The sequence below is a fragment of the Nerophis ophidion genome, linkage group LG20 (assembly GCF_033978795.1).
Source record: "Nerophis ophidion isolate RoL-2023_Sa linkage group LG20, RoL_Noph_v1.0, whole genome shotgun sequence".
Lineage (NCBI taxonomy): Eukaryota > Metazoa > Chordata > Actinopteri > Syngnathiformes > Syngnathidae > Nerophis > Nerophis ophidion.
The window spans coordinates 4,661,083-4,683,408 of record NC_084630.1 but is presented as its reverse complement, the minus strand read 5'-3'; the positions used below and the strand labels follow the sequence as shown (position 1 = coordinate 4,683,408).

The 22,326-nt window shown below is 40.4% G+C and overlaps 1 protein-coding gene and 1 long non-coding RNA gene across 5 annotated transcripts in view; one reads left to right on the top strand and one right to left on the bottom strand.

Moving 5' to 3' along the window:
- Window positions 1-16,477, bottom strand: part of LOC133538662 (voltage-dependent calcium channel gamma-1 subunit-like) — a 110,140-nt gene extending 93,663 nt beyond the window's left edge. The window contains exon 1 of the mRNA XM_061880347.1: window positions 16,015-16,477. Coding sequence (XP_061736331.1) covers window positions 16,015-16,252 — 238 coding nt within the window. The 5' untranslated portion in view covers window positions 16,253-16,477. The remainder of the gene's footprint in view (window positions 1-16,014) is intronic.
- LOC133538664 (uncharacterized) overlaps window positions 1-22,326 on the top strand; it is a 265,569-nt gene that overhangs the window by 110,446 nt on the left and 132,797 nt on the right. The window lies entirely within an intron of this gene.

Here is a 22,326-nt window from a genome sequence, read left to right as displayed (position 1 = left end):
TCTAAAAGCTTATTTATTTTGAACAAGGTTAAATATAGTTTTCCGTATAACACAATGAGAATGTTATATTGCTCAATTATTCTACCTTATTTGAATCACTTGTTTATTTTTCTACAATTTTAAAAACATTTTTAGATCTTTTTTCCAAATAGTTCAAGAAAGACCACTACAAATGAGCAATATTTTGCACTGTTATACAATTTAATAAATCAGAAACTGATGACATAGTGCTGTATTTTACTTCTTTATCTCCTTTTTTAAAAAAAATATGCTTTGCTCTGATTAGGGGGTACTTGAATTAAAAAAATGTTCACAGGGGGTACATCACTGAAAAAAGGTTGAGAACCACTGCTGTAGGATATTGGTTGGCTGCGATGAGGTGGCGACTTGTCCAGGATGTACACCGCCTTCCGCCCGATTGTAGCGGAGCTAGGCACCAAAAGGGAAAAAGCGGTAGCAAATGGATGGATGGATATTGTTTGGAAAATGACCAAAATTCAATGGTCAAATCAACATCAGAACCCGACATTAATTAAATGTCGTCAAAAAGTATGTTGTTCCAACGTTATGTTTGAGTTTAAAAATAGTGAGAGTGAAAAATAAGGTTTCTAAAAGCTTATTTAGTTTGAACAAGGTTAAATATAGTTTTCCGTATAACACAATGAGAATGTTATATTGCTCAATTATTCTACCTTATTTCAATTATTGTGCAGAAATATGGGGAAATACATGTCATAGCAACATAATGCCTTTATTTCTTTCCCAGAAAAGAGCAATTTGTATCATTTTTAAAGGGGAACATTATCACCAAACCTATGTAAGCGTCAATATATACCTTGATGTTGCAGAAAAAAGACCATGAATTTTTTTAACCGATTTCCGAACTCTTAATGGGTGAATTTTGGCAAATTAAACGCCTTTCTGTTTATCGCTCTTTTAGCGATGACGTCAGAACGTGACGTCACCGAGGTAACACACCCGCCATTTTCATATTCACATTACAAACACCGGGTCTCAGCTCTGTTATTTTCCGTTTTGTCGACTATTTTTTGGAACCTTGGAGACATCATGCCTCGTCGGTGTGTTGTCGGAGGGTGTAACAACACTAACAGGGAGGGATTCAAGTGGCACCACTGGCAAGAAATCTGCCGCCAGACCCCCATTGAATGTACCAAAGTGTCTTCACATTTGACCGGTGATGCTAAGACAGACATGGCACAGAGATGTATGGATAACCTGCAGATGCATTTGCAACCATTAAGTCAACGAAATCACAAAGGTGAGTTTTGTTGATGTTGTTGACTTATGTGCTAATCAGACATATTTGGTCGCGGCATGACTGCCAGCTAATCGATGCTAACATGCTACGCTAATCGATGCTAACATGCTATTTACGCTAGCTGTATGTACATTTGAAACTAGATACCCACATTTAATGTGAAACAAACACTTACCAATCGACGGATTTAAGTTGCTCCAGTGTCACAAGATACGAAAGTCTTGATCGTTTGGTCCGCACATTTTACCGGCGATGCTAATAAGGCAGCCATGCTATGGGCCACTTCATTAGGTACACCCATGCTATGGCCGAATAGCGTCAATAGCTATTCGCTCAATAGCTTCAGTTTCTTCTTCAATTTCGTTTTCGCTATCTGCCTCCATACTCTGACCATCTGTTTCAATACATGCGTAATCTGTTGAATCGCTTAAGCCGCTGAAATCCGAGTCTGAATCCGAGCTAATGTTGCCATGTTGTCGCCATGTTGTTTGCATTGGCAGCCCTGTATGACGTCACAGGGAAACGCATAGTGGTTTCGAAGATAGCGAAAATAAGGCACTTTAAAGCTTTATTTAGGGACAATCCGGGACCGGTAAAATTTTGAAAAAAACTTCAAAAAATACAACAAGCCACTGGGAACTGATTTTTATTGTTTTTAACTCTTTTGAAATTGTGATAATGTTCCCCTTTAAAGTAGGCTATAGAGACGACACAAATCCACTCTTCATTAGGTCAGGATTACTAAAAGTAAAAGACATTGTAAAATTGAATACTCTATTAATGATGTTCAAAGCGAGAGATAAAGTCCTTCCGAAGGACATACAAAAGTTATTTGTGTCCACATCTGAAGATGAGAACCACAGAAGGCCGTGTGACTTTAAACATCCAAGAGTGCAAACACATTTGAAACACATGTGCTTGTCTGTTGTTGGTGTGAAAGCATGGAATTCTCTAAACAAAGACTTAAAAAGCTGTAAGAATATCTTTGAATTTAAAAAGAGTTCTAAAAAGAGAAAACTGGAATTACCGTATTTACTCGAATTGCCGCCGGGGCGCTAATTAATTTAAAACCTCTTCTCACTCCGGCACTTACCAAAGGGATGCAGTAAAAAATTTGAGTGTGATGTAAGCTTGGACTTTAAATCCTACTGAATATCTCTTAATCTTTTTCGCTTTATGCGATTTCAAATTACCGGTATTGAAATCAGCCTCCTCTATTTTGAAAATGATGACAGGGGAAGTGTCACTCGTGACGTCACGAGTTTGACCAGGCGGTAATAGTAAGCATGCGCTAATTATTTTGGGAAGCGAGTTTGACCCGGCAGTAATTCAAGGCAGGCGTATACTATAAGCCCTGCGGCAATTCAAGGAAATACGGTATATCAAACTGAATTTTGATTTAGATTGGACGTGTCATTGTGAAAATGCTTAAAGCAAATTTATAAAGTATGTTGGAGTTCGGGTGTTGGTGGAGGGAACAGTTATAAAGTCATCTAAAATGATTTGTGTTAAAAAAGGGGGCAGATAAATATAAGAATAGTATTCTTCCATCTGCTCTTTTCTGATCATGGAAATGTATAAGAAACAAAAAAACAATAAAAATGTCAATTGTACGTGGCTTGTATGCAGAGGTGGGTAGTAACGCGCTACATTTACTCCGTTACATCTACTTGAGTAACTTTTGGGATAAATTGTACTTCTAAGAGTAGTTTTAATGCAACATACTTTTACTTTTACTTGAGTATATTTATAGAAAAACGCTACTTTTACTCCGTTCCATTTATCTACAATCAGGTCGCTACTCGCTATTTTTTTTTTTTTATCGATCTGTTAATGCACGCTTTGTTTATTTTGATTTTGTCAGACACGCATTCAAAGTAGGAACTACGCATGCCTGCGTTTCACCAATCAAATGCAGTCACTGGTGACGTTGGACCAATCAAACAAAACCAGGCGGTCACATGACCGTCACACGTAGAACCCAACATGTTGAAAAACTTATTGGGGTGTTACCATTTAGTGGTCAATTGTACAGAATATGTACTGTACTGTGCAATCTACTAATAAAAGTTTCAATCTATCAACCAATCAATCAAAAGTGTAAAGGAAAAAAGACACTTTTTATTTCAACCGTACTTCCCGTCAAAAGCCTAAAGACTGATCGCACAGTTCCTGTCTTCACAATAAAAGCGCCGCTCCATCGCGCCTGCGCTAACAAAATAAGAGTCTCCGAAAGCCAGCGCAAACAAGCTAGCAAGCTACGGAGTTTGCCGCCAATGTATTTCTTGCAAAGTGTATAAAAACAAATATGGAAGCTGGACAAATAAGATGCCAAAAACCAACGACTTTCATGTGGTATTAGACAGGAAGGGGGAACTTTTTTTCTCCTTCATTTGAAAACGTGGACATTATCAGCACTATTCTGTCTGATTCCAATCAATGCAAGTCATCAGAATCAGGTAATACACCAACTTATATTCTTGTCTTCATGAAAGATAGGAATCTATATGTTAAACATGCATGTATATTCATTAAAACACCTTCAACATGTCAACAAAAACGGCAAAATAAATAAATATAAATTATATACTGTATATATAAAGGTATGTATATACATGATATGTGTGTTTGTATATATGAGGTAGATCACCTCGACTTGGTCATTTATTAAGTAATTGATTAACGTTGAAAAACTTATTGGGGTGTTACCATTTAGTGGTCAATTGTACGGAATATGTACTGTACTGTGCAATCTAATAATACAAGTTTCAATCAATCAATCAATCAATGAATGCCTACTGAGCCTATGGTGCTGTTAAGTTATTGTGGCTCAATTTGCCTTAATTTTTTTTTTTTTTTAATGTACTATTATTTAATATATATTATTGTTTTAGTTGCTTAAGGAATATTCCTGGCTCTGAATTTGCTCATTGCTAATTTTATGTTTTTGTGCATTATTTGTTGCCGTAATCAGGTTACTCATCAGTTACTCAGTACTTGAGTAGTTTTTTCACAACATACTTTTTACTTTTACTCAAGTAAATATTTGGGTGACTACTCCTTACTTTTACTTGAGTAATACATCTCTAAAGTAACAATACTCTTACTTGACTACAAGTTCTGGCTACTCTACCCACCTCTGCTTGTATGTATGCATTTTCATGAAAGGAATAAAAATAAATGATTATGATGAGTTGCTCAACATCCGGACCTAATTCAACAAGTTCTCAACCTTGTTTTAATGTCTTGTGCCTTCTGGTACATTCTCCTTTAATTTAACTGCAAAAGGTTGTGTTTGGTGTGCTCACTGGTAGATTTCGCTTCAAAATAAACCCACACGGGACTTGAGATTAAACTGTTACCAAGTTTTGCGCAAATGAAGGACGTGCATTTAAGTAAAGCATGTTTAAAATGTTCCTGTTTGACATTCTGATGATAAAACTGCATTTGTGTCCAAAAATTGGGATCTTTTTATAAGATAATCTAACATGTGAGTATTCATGATTCATCCAAATATTAAAAAGTATGATTAATTCATTTATAAAGAATTTTTTCATTTGACTGTGTGTGTGTGTGTGTGTGTGTGTGTGTGTGTGTGTGTGTGTGTGTGTGTGTGTGTGTGTGTGTGTGTGTGTGTGTGTGTGTGTGTGTGTGTGTGTGTGTGTGTGTGTGTGTGTGTGTGTGTTTGTGTGTGTGTATGCGTGTATGTTCATTCCTTTCAACTCCAAAAACATACATCTACGGCAGGGGTCACCAACCTTTTTGAAAGCAAGAGCTACTTCTTGGGTACTGATTAATGCGAAGGGCTACCAGTTTGATACACACTTAAATAAATTGCCAGAAATAGCCAATTTGCTCAATTGACCTTTTGATAAATAAATCTACATATACAAAAAAATGGGTATTTCTGTCCGTCATTCCGTCGTACATTTTTTTTCCTTTTACGGAAGCTTTTTTGTAGAGAATAAATGATGAAAAAAATACTTAATTGAACAGTTTAAAAGAGGAGAAAACATGAAACAAATTAAATTTTGAAACATAGTTTATCTTCAATTTCGACTCTTTAAAATTCAAAATTCAACTGAAAAAAATGAAGAGAAAAACTGATTAAGATTAATTTTAGAATTTTGATGACATGTTTTAAATAGGTTAAAATCCAATCTGCATTTTGTTAGAATATATAACAAATTGGACTAAGCTATATTTCTAACAAAGAAAAAACATTATTTATTCTAGATTTTCCAGGACAAAATTTTAAAAGAAATTCAAAAGACTTTGAAATAAAATTTAAATTTGATTCTACAGATTTTCTAGATTGGCCAGAATATTTTTATTTTATTTTAATCATAAGTTTGAAGAAATATTTCACAAATATTCTTCGTCAAAAAAAACAGAAGCTAAAATGAAGAATTAAATTAAAAAGTATTTTTATTATTCTTTACAATAAAAAAAAAACTTGAACATTGATTTAAATTGTCAGGAAAGAAGAGGAAGGAATTTAAAAGGTAAAAAGGTATATGTGTTTAAAAATCCTGAAATCATTTTTAAGTTCGTATTTTTTCTCTAAAATTGTATTTCTGAAAGTTATAAGAAGCAAAGTAAAAAAATAAATGAATTTATTTAAACAAGTGAAGACCAAGTCTTTAAAATATTTTCTTGTATTTTCAAATTCTATTTGAGTTTTGTCTCTCTTAGAATTAAAAATGTCGAGCAAAGCGAGACCAGCTTGCTAGTAAAAAAATAAAATTTAAAAAATAGAGGCAGCTCACTGGTAAGTGCTGCTATTTGAGCTATTTTTAGAACAGGCCAGCGGGCGACTCATCTGGTCCTTACGGGCGACCTGGTGCCCGCGGGCACCGCTTTGGTGACCTTTGATCTAGGGTTAGGTTTATTGGCATCACTGGTGTGTGAGTGTGAATGTTGTCGATCTGTGTTGACTCTGCAATGAGGCGGCGACTCGTCCAGGGTGTATTCTGCCTTCCGCACGAATGGAATATGCTCTATCAACCTCCGCGTCCCCGATAGGAACAAGGGATGGGTGGATGGATGGGTGGAGTAGGAAGTGTCTCACCGGAAGGAGCGTGAGCAGCTGAACACAATCAATCAATCATAATCCATCTAAAACATCCAATAAATAATCAACATCTTCATTGGCATTATTGAATTAGATTGTCAAATAAATTAATAAATGAATAATATAAATAGGCTCCAACAGTAATTGAAAAAGATCCGCATGAGCTAAGGCCTTTTCAGGAGGTTGAGATGCTGTCTCCAGTGACACTTTGCTGTTTGTTCCAAAGGGGAGCTTTGACATTTGTCACTTTGAGGCACCACAGCACATTTGCAAGTCTAACAATGTTTTCAAATCCAAGAGATGGAACGCAATGCAGGAAAATGATTAAATAGTGTTCTTCCACTCTGTTTCTCAAGTCCAATGACCTATACTAGGTCTCACTTTGGTGGGACTACATACATGTACCAGTTTCCAACTCTAAATAACTACAGGAGAACTTAACATTTTTTTTTTATAAATCACTAATATTTTAAGGAACGTTCATAATAAAGTAAAGCTGTAAATTGTAATAAACTATTGTGTCAGTGATATTTGCAGCCACAGACTTATAATGTTGTCTTCTTACTATACTTCATCCATCCATCTTCTTCCGCTTATCCGAGGTCTGGTCGCGGGGGCAACAGCCTAAGCAGGGAAACCCAGACTTCCCTCTCCCCAGCCACTTCGTCTAGCTCCTCCTGGGGGATCCCGAGGCGTTCCCAGGCCAGCCGGGAGACATAGTCTTCCCAACGTGTCCTGGGTCTTCCCCGTGGCCTCCTACCGGTTGGACGAGCCCTAAACACCTCCCTAGGGAGGTGTTCGGGTGGCATCCTGACCAGATGCCCGAACCACCTCATCTGGCTCCTCTCCATGTGGAGGAGCAGCGGCTTTACTTTGAGTTCCTCCCGGATGGCAGAGCTTCTCACCCTATCTCTAAGGGAGAGACCTGGAAACTCATTTGGGCCGCTTGTACCCGTGATTTTATCCTTTCGGTCATGACCCAAAGCTCATGACCATAGGTGAGGATGGGAACGTAGATCGACCGGTAAATTGAGAGCTTTGCCTTCCGGCTCAGCTCCTTCTTCACCACAACGGATCGGTACAACGTCCGCATTACTGAAGACGCCGCACCGATCCGCCTGTCGATCTCACGATCCACTCTTCCCCCACTCGTGAACAAGACTCCTAGGTACTTGAACTCCTCCAATTGGGGCAGGGTCTCCTCCCCAACCCGGAGATGGCATTCCACCCTTTTCCGGGCGAGAACCATGGACTCGGACTTGGAGGTGCTGATTCTCATTCCGGTCGCTTCACACTCGGCTGCGAACCGATCTAGTGAGAGCTGAAGATCCCGGCCAGATGAAGCCAACAGGATCACATCATCTGCAAAAAGCAGAGACCTAATCCTGCGGTCACCAAACCGGAACCCCTCAACGCCTTGACTGCGCCTAGAAATTCTGTCCATAAAAGTTATGAACAGAATCGGTGACAAAGGACAGCCTTAATCCAAAATTATAATTATTTTTGGAGCAGTCTCCTTGTTCCTTGCAGCTTCCTTCTTTCCTTTTACAGCCTCATATTGGACTTTAAAAGCGTCTATACCAGGGGTCTCAAACTCAATTTACCTGGGGGCCACTGGATGCAGAGTCTGGGTGAGGCTGGGCCGCGAGAAAAGAACATGTAAATGTCTTTATTTTTATTTTCAACGCAAAATAAAATCAAAACATAAATGAACAAAATGAGAATTAAGTGACCCTTGTCTCTATGGCAACGTTTCTGTCGCTTTCACTCATTTGCCGCTTTTCCACTAATGCAGGGGTAGGCAACCCAGAACGTTGAAAGAGCCATTTTGGTCTAGTGGAAACACGTTAAAACGTTTCCCTGCTTGCATCACGCAAGTGAGGTCAATGTTTGGCCCTCGAGAGCCATATACCACACCGTGATTGGTAGATTCCTTCAGCTCCGCAGAAAACGCTGTCAAGCGCCATTCTTATAAAACTCGTGGGCCGCACTAACATTAAACTTTCATATTAAGGAGGGGGCCGCAAAATAACGTATTGCGGGCTGCAATTTGCCCGCCGGCCGCGTGTCTGAGATCCGTGGTCTCTACCAAGAGTGGTTTAATGGATTCCACAAGGTCCGCATACAGAAAAGTTAAATATCAATTTGATACATTTTATACTTTAAGGATGCCAATATACTGTAGGTCAGGGGTCTCAAACTCAAATTACCTGGGGGCCACTGGATGCAGAGTCTGGGTGAGGCTGGGCCGCGAGAAAAGAAAATGTAAATGTCTTTATTTTTATTTTCAACGCAAAATAAAATCAAAATATAAATGAACAAAATGAGAATTTAGTGAAGGAATCAGTCTTAAGTAATATAATTTGATTTCTCCAGTCAGCAACACTGTGTGAGGCAATGTAAATTGCACAATTAAAAAAAATAATGGTTTGAATTGGTCCAGGTTATCGGGGACTGTTATTGCTGACTGACAGGTGCCGCGGTGTGACTGCAACCAGGCACGTAAGAAAACCCTCGTCTCTATGGCAACGTTTCTGTCATTTGCCGCTTTTCCACTAATGCAGGGGTAGGCAACCCAGAACGTTGAAAGAGCCATTTTGGTCTAGTGGAAAGGCGTCAAAACGTTTCTCTGCTTGCATCACGCAAGTGAGGTCAATGTTCGGCCCTCGAGAGCCATATACCACACCGTGATTGGTAGATTCCTTCAGCTCCGCATAAAACGCTGTCAAGCGCCATTCATATAAAACCTGCGGGCCGCACTAACATTAAACTTTCATATTAAGGCGGGGGCTGCAAAATAACGTCTCGCTGAGCTGCAATTGGCCCGCGAGCACGCGGTCTATACCAAGAGTGGTTAAATTAATTCCACAAGGTCCGCATCCAGAAAAGTAAAAAATTAATTTGATGCATTTTATACTTTAAGGGTGTCAATATACTGTAGGTGAAAATATGTTATTCCAAGATATTCCATACCAAAAACTAGTGAAACTAACTAGCTGCATGGACATTTAATTTTAATTGATAAAACATCTTAAATTACAGTTTGTGTATCTAGAAATTAGCAGGACTTTCAAACTAAAAAAAATATTTTAATTATGAAAACAAGAACTATTCAACTTGGAAATCTGAAATTAAGCATCTTTGGAATGTTGCAAAATCTTTATACGCGATTTTCTATGTGGGAGGGGGGGGCAACATATCTTATTTGAATAGTTATTTTCTTAATGACATTTTCTTTTAAACTAAAATAAAAAAATATATAAATATTCATGCTATCATTAAGATTAGTTAGTAACTAAAAATAGGTAAATAGCTCTCAAAGCCGATCTGCACTTTTTGGGGGAATTTTGCCTATTGTTTACAAATATTATGAAAGACATAAGAATGAATGTATTTCTTATTTTTTATGCATTGTAAATATTAAATGTGATCAAAAGTCTGCTTACATTGGAGCCTATAGCAGCCGCTCTATTCCGCCTATAAAGCCCTTCAAAAAACCTCCAAACACATGCCCCAATATTGTTGTCTGGTTGGAAATCAGGAGAAAGTCGGGAGATTGGTTGCCCCGGGAGATTTTCAAGAGGGGCACTGAAATTTTAGAGTCTCCCGGGAAAATCGGGAGGGTTGGCAAGTATGACTGGGAGACTCAACTGCTCTGTACTTCTCCCTACATCCGTGTAACACTCCGTACAGCAGCTTTTTAAAAAGTCACAAATTTTACTTTTTGTAACCGATACAGATAATTTCCGACATTACATTTTAAAGCATTCATCGGCCGATAATATCTGCAGTCCGATATTATCGGACATCTCTAATACAGTGGTTCTCAAATGGGGGTACTTGAAGGTATGCCAATGGCTACAGGCCGCTTTTACCACTTCATTAAGGATTCAGCTCTTTGTAGTTTTACATTTAATCAGGTGGTGTCTTATGCCAAGGCATCTATTGATGTCTTGAACCATTTCTCAATCCAATTAGTCTGAATGATCACACAAGTCATGAAATTTCAAAGTTCAGGGCTTTTATTTGCACTGAACATTGTCAGTCCTCTTTACTGTCAAATACTTTTTGAAGAATCAATCAAAACCACCAGTCAAATGACAAATCCAGTATGCAATGTCACCTTTCAACAAAACTTTGTTTCATCCTGTTGCTCTAATACAGGGGTGGCCACACTTTTTCTGCAGGCGAGCTACTTTTCAATTGACCAACTCGAGGGGTTCTACCTCATTTATATATATCATTTATATTTATTTTTTTGTGAAAGAGACATTTTTGTAAACAAGTTAAATGTGTTTAATGATAATACAAGCATGTGTAACACATATAGATGTCTTTCTTTCACGAAGACAAGAATATAAGTTGGTGTATTACCTGATTCTCATGACTTGCATTGATTGGAATCAGACAGTAATGATGATAACGCCCACATTTTCAAATGGAGGAGAAAAAAAGTTGTCCTTTCTGTACAATACCACATGAAAGTGGTTGGTTTTTGGCATCTAATTCATCCAGCTTCCATACACTTTACAAGAAAAACATTGGCGGCAAATTCCGTAGCTTGCTTGATTGACATTCACGGCACCCGAGGGTCTTGTGAGATGACGCTGGCTGCTGCCAGTTCATTATTATGAAAAAATGACCGAGAGGAAGGCGAGAAACACTTTTTATTTCAACAGACTTTCGCGCCGTCCCTTCCGTCAAAACTCTAAAGGCCGACTGCACATTTCCTATCTTCACAATAAAAGCCCTGCTTCATGCTGCCTGCGCTAACAAAATAAGAGTCTCGGAAAGCTAGCGTGCACAAGTGATGTGCACGCCAGCTTTCTGAGGGATCGCTTGTGCACGCCAGTTTTCCGAAGCTCTGTATTTAGTTAGCGCAGGCAGCATGAAGCAGGGCTTTTATTGTGAAGATAGGAAATGTGCAGTCGGCCTTTAGAGTTTTGACGGAAGGTACGGCGCGAGAGTCTGTTGAAATAAAAAGTGTTTCTCGCCTTCCTCTCGGTCATATTTTCATAATAATGATCTTGCAGCAGCCAGCGTCATCTCACAAGACCCTCCGGTACCGTGAATGTCATTTAAGTGACGTCTTGGTGAAGATTGATGATCACTAATTTTTAGGTCTATTTTTTTTAAAAGCCTGGCTGGAGATGGACTGACACACCCCCCGCGGTCGACTGGTAGCTCGCGATCGACGTAATGGGCACCCCTGCAGTAATATGTGTATTATCTGGGAGATTGACACAGGCATTTAACTTTTCCACACACCATCCTGAATCACGGTTTCAATCGTAGTCGATGTTTTTTTTTGTGTAAGAACATGCGGATATAAATATGCCGCTGTATTTTTAAATCATATCGTTTTGTATTTTATTGATTTGTATTTCATTTACTTACTTTTTAGTAAAAGAAAGTGTGACCTGATATTGTCTATTTATTTACAAGGTATCAGTATAGAAATATACTAAACTACTCCTCCATACGCCATCAGCCTGATTTTGTATAAACTACCCTGAACTGTGAAATGTGGTGGAAACACAAACCACACACTTCTACAGGAACCTATAGTTCGAGGAACCAGAGGATGCAGGAACAAAATATTCAGGTGGGAAATGGCCCAATAATGATCTTGCAGTAAAAAACTGGTTGACAGACCTTTACCGTAAAAAAAATCGGTGGACAACAACTGTAGATTTTAGAATAGAAAAATGCAAATTCAGTTGCCATTATTTAACCGTAGAAAAAAAAATCCCAACCGTGGTGCAGTTTTCCATTTACAGTAACACACCATGAATACAACTGTCAGTGCCTCGTTTAAAAATGGCTGCTCAGTCACCAGGTTTTTACCTAAAAAGAACTGTTGTACCGTTTTTCCAATTTACGCTAATACGCTAATACTGTAAAGCTACCATATTTTTATGTAAAAATTCCGGCAACTGAGCTGCCAGTTTTTTACCGTAAAAAAAATAGATACCTTTTCCCCCCCCAATTTACAGTAATATGCTATAAAAAACACTGTAATGGTACAATTCTGACAACTGAGCTGACGTTTTGTTTTTTTTTACCATAAAACCCAAAAAAATGTTTATAGTGTATTTATATACATGATGTAAGTATATATGTAATGTAATAACTGGCACATTTATAGTGACATTTACTGTTGACCTATTTGGTCATTTTAAGCATACGCAGAGCATTCATTTTAAAAACACATCAGTTTTTTTTCTTCAACACTTAATACTGCTCACTGCAGACTTAGAGAGCCAACACACATAATAAAACACCTCTTACTGTACACGGTCTGCTGTCATTAGGATGCTAGGATGTTTATATATTCCCATTTAGATGAAGAATGACTCATAATCCTCTCAAAGAAACAGGGTGAGGGGTGGAAGGGGACCACAACGTGTCTTTTCGTGTCATTATCGCCATTTCCGGGATCTAAATGGCTGTCTAAGTGTACCAACTTATTGGAATACGTCCTCAGACTTCCTCTGTCCAGGTGAGATGTTTGTTTTATTATCTAGAGCTGAGGTCGGCAACCTTTACTACTCAAAGAGCCATTTTGACCAGTTTCACAAAGTAAAGAAAACAATGGGAACCACATAACTCTTTTTAAATTTATAATGAAATAATACTGCATACAGAGTTTTTTTTTGCTTTGTGCTATGTATAAACCAGGGGTCTCAGACACGCGGCCCGCACCTTAATATGAAAATTTAATGATAGTGCGGCCCGCGAGTTTTATATGAATGCCGCTTGTCTGCGTCAAACCTGCCAACCCTCCCGATTTTCCCGGGAGACTCCCGGATTTCAGAGTAATTCTCTCGAATGTACGCTGGTTTTCACCCAATGAACAACCATAAGGGCGTACAATGATGGCACTACCGCTAGCGCCCTCTACAGCTTGTACAAATAGCTTGCCAGCCCAAAGATATGTTTGACGAGGCTATTGCAGACACACGTAAGAGACTGCAAGGCATCCTTATTCAACAGCAATACAAGTCACACTGAGGGTGGCCGTTTAAACAACTTTAGCACTCTTACTAATATGCGTCACACTGTGAACCCACACCAAACAAGAATGACAAACACTTTTCAGGAGAACATCCGCACTATAATACAACATAAACATGACAGAACAAATACCCAGAATCCCATGTATCATATACACCCAGCTACCACCAACCCAATCCCCGCCCCCCCTCAACCGAGGCACGGAGGGGTTGGGGTGTATATGATACATGGGATTCTGGGTATTTGTGCTGTCGTGTTTATGTTGTGTTATAGTGAGGATGTTCTCCCAAATGTGTTTGTCATTCTTGTTTGGTGTGGCGCATATTAATAAGAGTGTTCAAGTTGTTTATATCACAACCCTCAGTGTGACCTGTATGGCTGTTGAACAAGTATGCCTAGCAGTAGCGTATGCGTTCAGACAGAGGTCGGAACCAAAAAGTGACCGGCCGGACGGCCGGCCGGCCCGCAGATAGCATGGTGAATATCCTGGCGCGATGACATGTAGAAAGGGTGTTAAAGGCATTGTCATTACGGCACGCCCTCAAATTTGATGTCTGGGTGAAAATCGAAAAATGTTTACCAGGGAGATTTCTGATAGAGACACTAAAATTTGGAAATCTACGGGACTTCTCTGGGCGGTCGGCAAGTATGCGGCTGAGCCACATCAGAGTGGTCAAAGAGCCGCGGGTTGCCGACCCCTGCCCTAGAGTAAACTTCCAGGGAGCAAGTAAGCAAGGAAACACCTCACCAGTCAATCATGTCTAACACAGGCCTGCGTCAGCACTTATAACAACAATATCACAAATACTTGGTTAATATTTAAATCACGAAATGTAAATGGAGTATTGTTGGGGGTTTTTGAATGATTATTTATTGGATTTTATGGGCGAAATAGAGGACCTCCATTGGCTCCAGTGTAAGTAGACTTTTATTTTAGTTTACGAGTTAGAATGCATTAGGGAAAAAAATCCATCTGTCGTTACGTCTCCCATGATGATTGTGAACGATAGGAGAAAAAAAGTGCGCTTCCCTTTTAAAACTACAGACTTTTCTAGAAATACAATTTAGAAACTTGGCAAGTGGCAAAACATTTGCAGTGCAAAGACTAATAAAGGAATTAAAAGTTTGCATTAGAATTGTGTCTTGGCCCGAGAGAAAAAAGTGCGGACTCTGGCTGTGTTCTTAAAATGGACACTGACAGTTTTACTATGTTTTAGTTCTTTCCTCTGCATTTGTCTTTGTTTCCTCTGTGTGTGTGTAGTGTTTCCTGTCATTGCTCTTATTTTGTTGGTTTCCTGTCTTTCTCCCTGAATGCTGTGTCCCCTCAGCTGCGGCTGATTGGCACCTGGTGTCAATCAGCCCGCTCCTATTTAGACCTGTTTTCTCCTGCAGTCTGTGCCGGATTATTGTCATGTATTGTCACTCGTGTCGTGTCAATGCAGCGTTGCGGTAAGCCAGGGGTGCCCATTACGTCGATCTCGGAGGGTGTGTCAGTCGATCTCAAGCCAGGCAATCATACCAAGACTTCACTTTCGTCAGTTGTTTGACATTCTCGGCACCCGAGGATCTTGTGAGATGACGCTGGCTGCTGCGAGCTCATATGTAAGAAAAAAATCACTAACAGGGCGGACCCAGAGAAACACATTTTATTTCTAGAGACTCCGTACCTACTGTCAAAACTCTAAAGAGCGACTGCACAGTTCCTGTCTTCACCATAAAAGACCTGTTTCATCCTGCCTGTGCTAACAAAATAAGAGTCTCAGAAAGCTAGCGTGCACAAGCTAGCAAGCTACGGAGTTTGATGCCAATGTATTTCTCCCCCGCCCTCACTTGCTTGCCCACCCGCACACTCACTGACGTCACTCACCTGCTGCCAGACATTAAAGGGCCACACACATATGCTACTCTCATAACAAAGTGTTTAAAAACCAGTATGCAAGTTGGACAAATGAGATGCCAAATCCAACCACTTTCATGTGGTATTGGACAGAAAGGAGGACTTTTTTTCTCCTCCATTTGAAAATGCGGACGTTATCAGCACCACTGTCTAATTCCAATCAATGCAAGTCATCAGAATCAGGTAATACACCAACTTATATTCTTGTCTTCATGAAAGAAAGGAATCTGTGTGTTACACATGCTTGTATTATCATTAAACATCATTAACTTGTTTACAAAAATGTCTCTTTCATAAATAAATAAATATAAATTATAAATAGGAATGAGGTAGATCTCCTCGACTTGGTCAATTGAAAAGTAGCTCGCCTGCAGAAAAAGTGTGAGCGCCCCTGCGGTAAGCTATATTTGGTAGCGGTTTGTAGCTCACTGTCTTTTGTTCCCTGCTTCCAAGTTTGTTTGTCCACAGCCAAGTTTGTTATCCGCCTCGTGCGCGCTTTTTGTCGTACCCTTTGTTTAGTTTTGTTTTCGTGTTAAAGATTAAATCATCCTTCTCTGCATTTTGGGGTTCGTCACAAACTAACTCTGACAGACACTTTATTATCGTATTATTATTATCATAACAGCCTGATTTTCAAAATGGCTCTCAGGCCGCACTTTGACCATTGCTGCTCTACACGCTCTCAGTGGTGCAGAAAGTGTGGCGTTCAGAACAAAACAAGCATTATCCACATAGGTGCTGCCTTACCTCCTGGCAGGCTGATGGGTCCGCATCCATGCTTCTCCTGGTAGATGTCAGCGCTGATGTAGATTTGCTTCTTGCACAGCCTCCACAGGCCAAAGTGAGCCGCTTCGCAGGTGTCGTTGACCTTCTTCACCTGAGGGCTGAGCACGGCCCAGTAGTCCGTCACCACCGCGGTGAACATGCAGGCCATGCCCACCAGCAGCACAAAAATGGCAATATTTATCTTGGTGCGCTTGTGCATTCTTCCTGGCGCTCAGTGTTTAGTCTCGCGTAAAGTAGGAAAAATAAATATTAATCAGGGCGATACACGTCGGAGGCGGCTCGCTCCCTCTTCAGACGCGGCAAACTTCTCCGCTGTGTTTAGAGTCGGCGCCCGTGCTTGCAAGTGAAGTCAGGCTGCCTCGTCCTACTTCCAAATACTTTTTCCTGTGCCTGCTCACTGCGATCCACTCTGCGACCGAGGGGGGCTGCAAGTTTAGAGGCACAGCTGTTGAGGGAGATCAGGAAAGCTGATGCCCAAAGCAACTGTCTGGCCTGGCAGGCAAAGGGTGTGTCGGGGGTGCAAGCGGTAGTCAGTGTTATGAAAAGTAAGCAGAGGGTCTGTAATGCTATAAATTGGACCGATGAGTTAAGTGGTGTGCCTATCTGGTTACTCACAGCATGTATGAATAAGTGCACCCATCTAAACACTAACCCTCTCCAGAGTTAAGCAGCATTTCAAAAAGAAAATGTCCTGTAAATGTTTAAAATAATTTTGCACATACAGCATTCCTGCACCTGGCTCTTTGGGGTGTGTCTTCAAAGACTGGTTGTGATGGCCTTATTATTTATTTATTTTTTGAAATTTCAGACAATGATTGAACTTGAACAATGAACATCACTTTGATTTTCATTGAAGACGCTTGTTGGCGACATGCGGCAATTAGCTTTTGTTTTTTCTACGATATTGATCTTGCAGTAAAAAAACTGGTTGACAGAATTTGACCGTAATAAAATCGGTGGACAACTGTAGATTTTAGAGTAGAAAAATGCAAATTCAGTCACCGTAATTTAACCGTAAAAAAAAAAAAAACCCAACCGTGGTGCAGTTTTCCATTTACAGCAGGGGTCGGGAACCTTTTTGGCTGAGAGAGCCAAGAAGCCAAATATTTTAAAACAGGGGTGCCCACACTTTTTCTGCAGGCGAGCTACTTTTCAATTGACCAACTCGAGGGGATCTACCTCATTTATATATATCATTTATATTTATTTATTTATGAAAGAGACATTTTTGTAAACGACTTAATAGGGACGGCGTGGCGCAGTGAGGGAGTGGCCGTGCGCAACCCGAGGGTCCCTGGTTCAAATCCCACCTAGAACCAACCTCGTCACGTCCGTTGTGTCCTGAGCAAGACACTTCACCCTTGCTCCTGATGAGTGCTAGTTGGCGCCTTGCATGGCAGCTCCCTCCATCAGTGTGTGAATGTGTGTGTGAATGGGTAAATGTGGAAGTAGTGTCAAAGCGCTTTGAGTACCTTGAAGGTAGAAAAGCGCTATACAAGTACAACCCATTTATCATTTATCATTTAAATGTTTTTAATGATAATACAAGCATGTGTAACACATATAGATATCTTTCTTTCACAAAGACAAGAATATAAGTTGGTGTATTACCTGATTCTGATGACTTGCATTGATTGGAATCAGACAGTAATGATGATAACGCCCACATTTTCAAATGGAGGAGAAAAAAAGTTGTCCTTTCTGTACAATACCACATGAAAGTGGTTGCTTTTTGGCATCTAATTCATCCAGCTTCCATACACTTTACAAGAAAAACATTGGCGGCAAATTCCGTAGCTTGCTTGATTGACATTCACGGCACCCGAGGGTCTTGTGAGATGACGCTGGCTGCTGCCAGTTCATTATTATGAAAAAATGACAGAGAGGAAGGCGAGAAACACTTTTTATTTCAACAGACTTTCGCGCCGTCCCTTCCGTCAAAACTCTAAAGGCCGACTGCACATTTCCTATCTTCACAATAAAAGCCCTGCTTCATGCTGCCTGCGCTAACAAAATAAGAGTCTCGGAAAGCTGGCGTGCACAAGTGATGTGCACGCCAGCTTTCTGAGGGATCGCTTGTGCACGCCAGTTTTCCCAGACTCTGTGTTTAGTTAGCGCAGGCAGCATGAAGCAGGGCTTTTATTGTGAAGATAGGAAATGTGCAGTCGGCCTTTAGAGTTTTGACGGAAGGTACGGCGCGAGAGTCTGTTGAAATAAAAAGTGTTTCTCGCCTTCCTCTCGGTCATATTTTCATAATAATGATCTTGCAGCAGCCAGCGTCATCTCACAAGACCCTCCGGTACCGTGAATGTCATTTAAGTGACGTCTTGGTGAAGATTGATGATCACTCATTTTTAGGTCTATTTTTTTTAAAAGCCTGGCTGGAGATCGACTGACACACCCCCCGCGGTCGACTGGTAGCTCGCGATCGACGTAATGGGCACCCCTGTTTTAAAATATATTTCTGTAAGAGCCATATAATATTTTTTTTAATACTGAACACAGCTAAAGGCGTGCATTTTTAAGTAAGAGCAACATTTCTAGACTTCAATAGGTCTCTTATTCTTTGTAATAACATTGTTATTCTGAAGCTAACTGTGGAGGGGGGCGTGGCCTGCGGACCTGCAGCGAAGCGGGGTGTTGCCAGGATCGGCCTCGAAATCAGCGACAGGTGCATAGATGGCCCATCTGGGCCTTGTTATCTAATTACCTGCCGCTCGGTTATAAGCAGCAGCCAGGAGGAGAGACGAGGTTGGGGCTGGAACCAAAGCACAAGCGAGGATGAAAGAGAAAAAGACAATTGCTAGAAAGCAACTGAGAGACTTATTGAAAAATAAAACAATATTGTAACCCTGAAACAGGCTCTCATGTCGGTGCTTGGTGGTCTGAAGAACCCCCAGGAGGGCAAGCCCCACATTAACCAAAAGTAAATAAATAACTTCCTACCATTAACGCAACTTCTTAAACAGGTGCGGTAGAAAACGGATGGAGGGATTAAAAATGCATGAGAATGTTTTATATTTTGAACATTATTTTTAACACTGTGATTACAAGTGGAATTATTCATTACTTAGCGTGTTAAGCAATGTCAGCTCAGATTTATCCAAGAGCCAGATGCAGTCATCAAAAGAGCCACATCTGGCTCTAGAGCCATAGGTTCCCTACCCCTGATTTACAGTAACAAACCATGAATACAACAACTGTCAGTGCCACGGTTAAAAATGGCTGCTCAGTCACCAGGTTTTTACCTAAAAAGAACTGTGGTACTGTTTTTCCAATTTACACTAATATGCTGTAAAACTACCTTATTTTTATGTAAAAATTCTGGCAAATGAGCTGCCAGTTTTTTACCGTAAAATAAGAGATACCTTTTTTCCCCCCAATTTACAGTAATATAAAAAACACTGTAATGGTACAATTCTGACAACTGAGCTGACGTTTTTTTTTTTTTTTACCATAAAACCCAAAAAATTTTTAGAGTGTATTTGAAAAAATGTCAAATTGAAATGCATAGGTTGTCAAATTGTGTCATATGAATTCTTATACTGTTTTTTTCGGACTATAGGGCGCACTTTAAATCCTTAAATTTTCTCAAAACTCAACAGGGTGCCTAATGTACAGAATAATTCTGGTTGTGCTTACCGACCTCAAAGCTATTTTATTTGGTATATGGTGAAATAAGTGTGACCAGTGGATGGAAGTCACACATAAGAGATATGTGCAGACTGCAATAGGATGGCAGTCACAAATAAAAAATACATGTAATATGACTTAAGTAAACAACACCAAAATGGTATATGTTCCATTGAAAATATAGAACATTACATACGGCGCTCAAAAATCTATCAACATTTTTTAGTACAACTTTGGTAAGCTATGAAGTGCACCGCTTGATGGATTGTACTGTGCTTCAAAATATGAATATTATGTTGTGTGTGTATAAGGTAAGACATTATCTGGCATTTTTTTTTGTTGCAACATAATGCAAAAGCAACTTTTCTTACCTTCTGGTACCTGCTGATCTGTATTGGTAAGTCCTAAAAATCTGCGCGCGTCCGCCTTTGTAGTCCGTAATCGATAAGCTTCTTCTTTTTCTCTATCTTCTTGTTATGGGACATTCATCCTCCGCTGTTGCCATTTCTAATATAAAGTAGTGTAAAGTTCTTACTTATATCTGTCAGTATACTTGCCATGAAAGCGTTAAAACATACCGTTATAGTGAATTTACGTTATTCACCCAAGGAACATTAGTTATTAGAGAGTTCCGGCTGGACTGTTTTTCACGGGACACATTTCCGTTGTTGTTGCACTAGTGAGCCACGGATGAGAAGATGCTGCTTCGTTATTTAGGTAAAGTCTGAATGTCATTAAAACCGTTAGCTCCATCTTTTGACACTTCTTCCACCCCCGTCCTTGCACGCTACACCGCTACAACAAAGATGACTGAAAAAAGACGCTGCCGGTGGTAAGGCACGTAAATAAGACCGCCCACAAAATGGCGCATCCTGAAGCGACTGTCAGAAAGCGGCTTGAAGATGATCTGTAAAACATAATCTATGCAACGTTTTGAGCAAAAAAACACCATTCCATGTTATGTAGACCTCAAGGAAGTGTTTTACATTTAGAAAAAAAAAAATCCCATAATGCGCCTGTGAATGGCTTCCTGACGCCATGGTGTGGGTTGCATGGATCAACAACGGAGGACATCGCTTTGCACAGGTTTGACTCTTTATTTTTGCAAATAAAAGTCGCTCGCAGTGTCAGTCGGTCGCTCTTTCAGTTCCTTCTTCTCTGCTCGCGCCGGTCTCCTTTTCAGTCGCCCGTCTTCCTGTGCTGGTCTTTGTCGCACCGTGGCTCTCCGTGGTTCTCGCTCGTCTGGTCTTTCGTTTGATCACTTGTCTCTCTCCTTCTCCTTCTGCCCCGATTGCTCCTCCTTCTCTCCTTTTATACAGCAGGAGAAGATGCACAGATTGAGGGAAAGTGTGTGAATTACGCACCTGGCTCTGATTGCTGCAGCGGCACTCCGGGCCCGCCCCGCCTCTCCGTTCCGCTGCATACTCCGCCTCCTGGCCACCATCTTGGGTAGGACCATGATTTGTCCTATCCCGCTGTCGGCCCGTCGGCTCCGCCTCTCCACAGCGCCATATTTTGTATGAAAATACAGTAGACCTGACTAAACCCGTTCATCGGCAGTGCGCTTTATAATCCGGTGCGCCCTTTGGTGAAGAGAATACGGTACATTGTTACAAGCGGCCCTTTGAGACAGCCACAGCTGCATGTGGCCCTCGATGATAACAAGTTTGACACTCTGGCCTAGTGTACGTATTAGACAAATGACTTCCCACAATCCATCTGTAATATGGACTCTGGCATAATGACACCTGAAATAGAAGTGACCTCTGACCTGCTTGTTCAACCTTTGACATTATTCATCAATACATTAGTTTGTAGTGTTTGAGGGTGTGCATGAGGCCTCAGGGAGAATTGGCATTAAGCAGTAATGGTGTGGACATTACGACGTATTGATTTCATTCTTACAGAACATAAAGCCGTATTGATTATCTTTCCACCATGTTGACGAGACCGTACTTTGCAGGGATGAAATAGTCATCAGTCCCTCCTGTGCATCCTTGAATTCGGAGGCGCCGTCATCAGCGGTTTGTGTCGACGTGTGTCGGCACAAGTTCATTTGATGCCGCATGTCCACTGCCTCAGTGTATTTCTTTGTGTAAAGTTTATTATTGATCTTCTGCTTGAAAAAGTCTGGGGATTGATAGAAGAAATAACTACCTACCCATCCTGAACTAAAAGAACCTTATGTTGTTTTGCAGGTTAATTGAGACACGGCAATGCTTCACACATGATCAAATCATAGCTTCAAGCCTGTAGTGTTATGCAGGCTTGCTAACCGTCCTCTGAAAAACATAATCGTCCCCTTTTTGAAGACAAGAGTACACGCTCCGTATTGAGATGTCCGGCGACACACTTTGTCCTGTATTTTTATTACTTTGCGAATAAGGAATCGTCCGTAAAATACCAATAGATTGCATCAATTATAGCTGTGATTGGTTGAGGCTAAACCAATTGATGCCAGCGTGTCTGATCGCTCAATTGTGTCAAACACATTGCAGTTTGACTTTTCCGGCAGTTGTTTTTCTTAACGAGTTCGAATGATCTGCCAAGCTTGTAGCAATCAGACTACAAATGTGACTTTTTTACCGCAATGGCAAAATTGTGAAATTTGGAGATCATTTACTTATTGCTATCTCACTT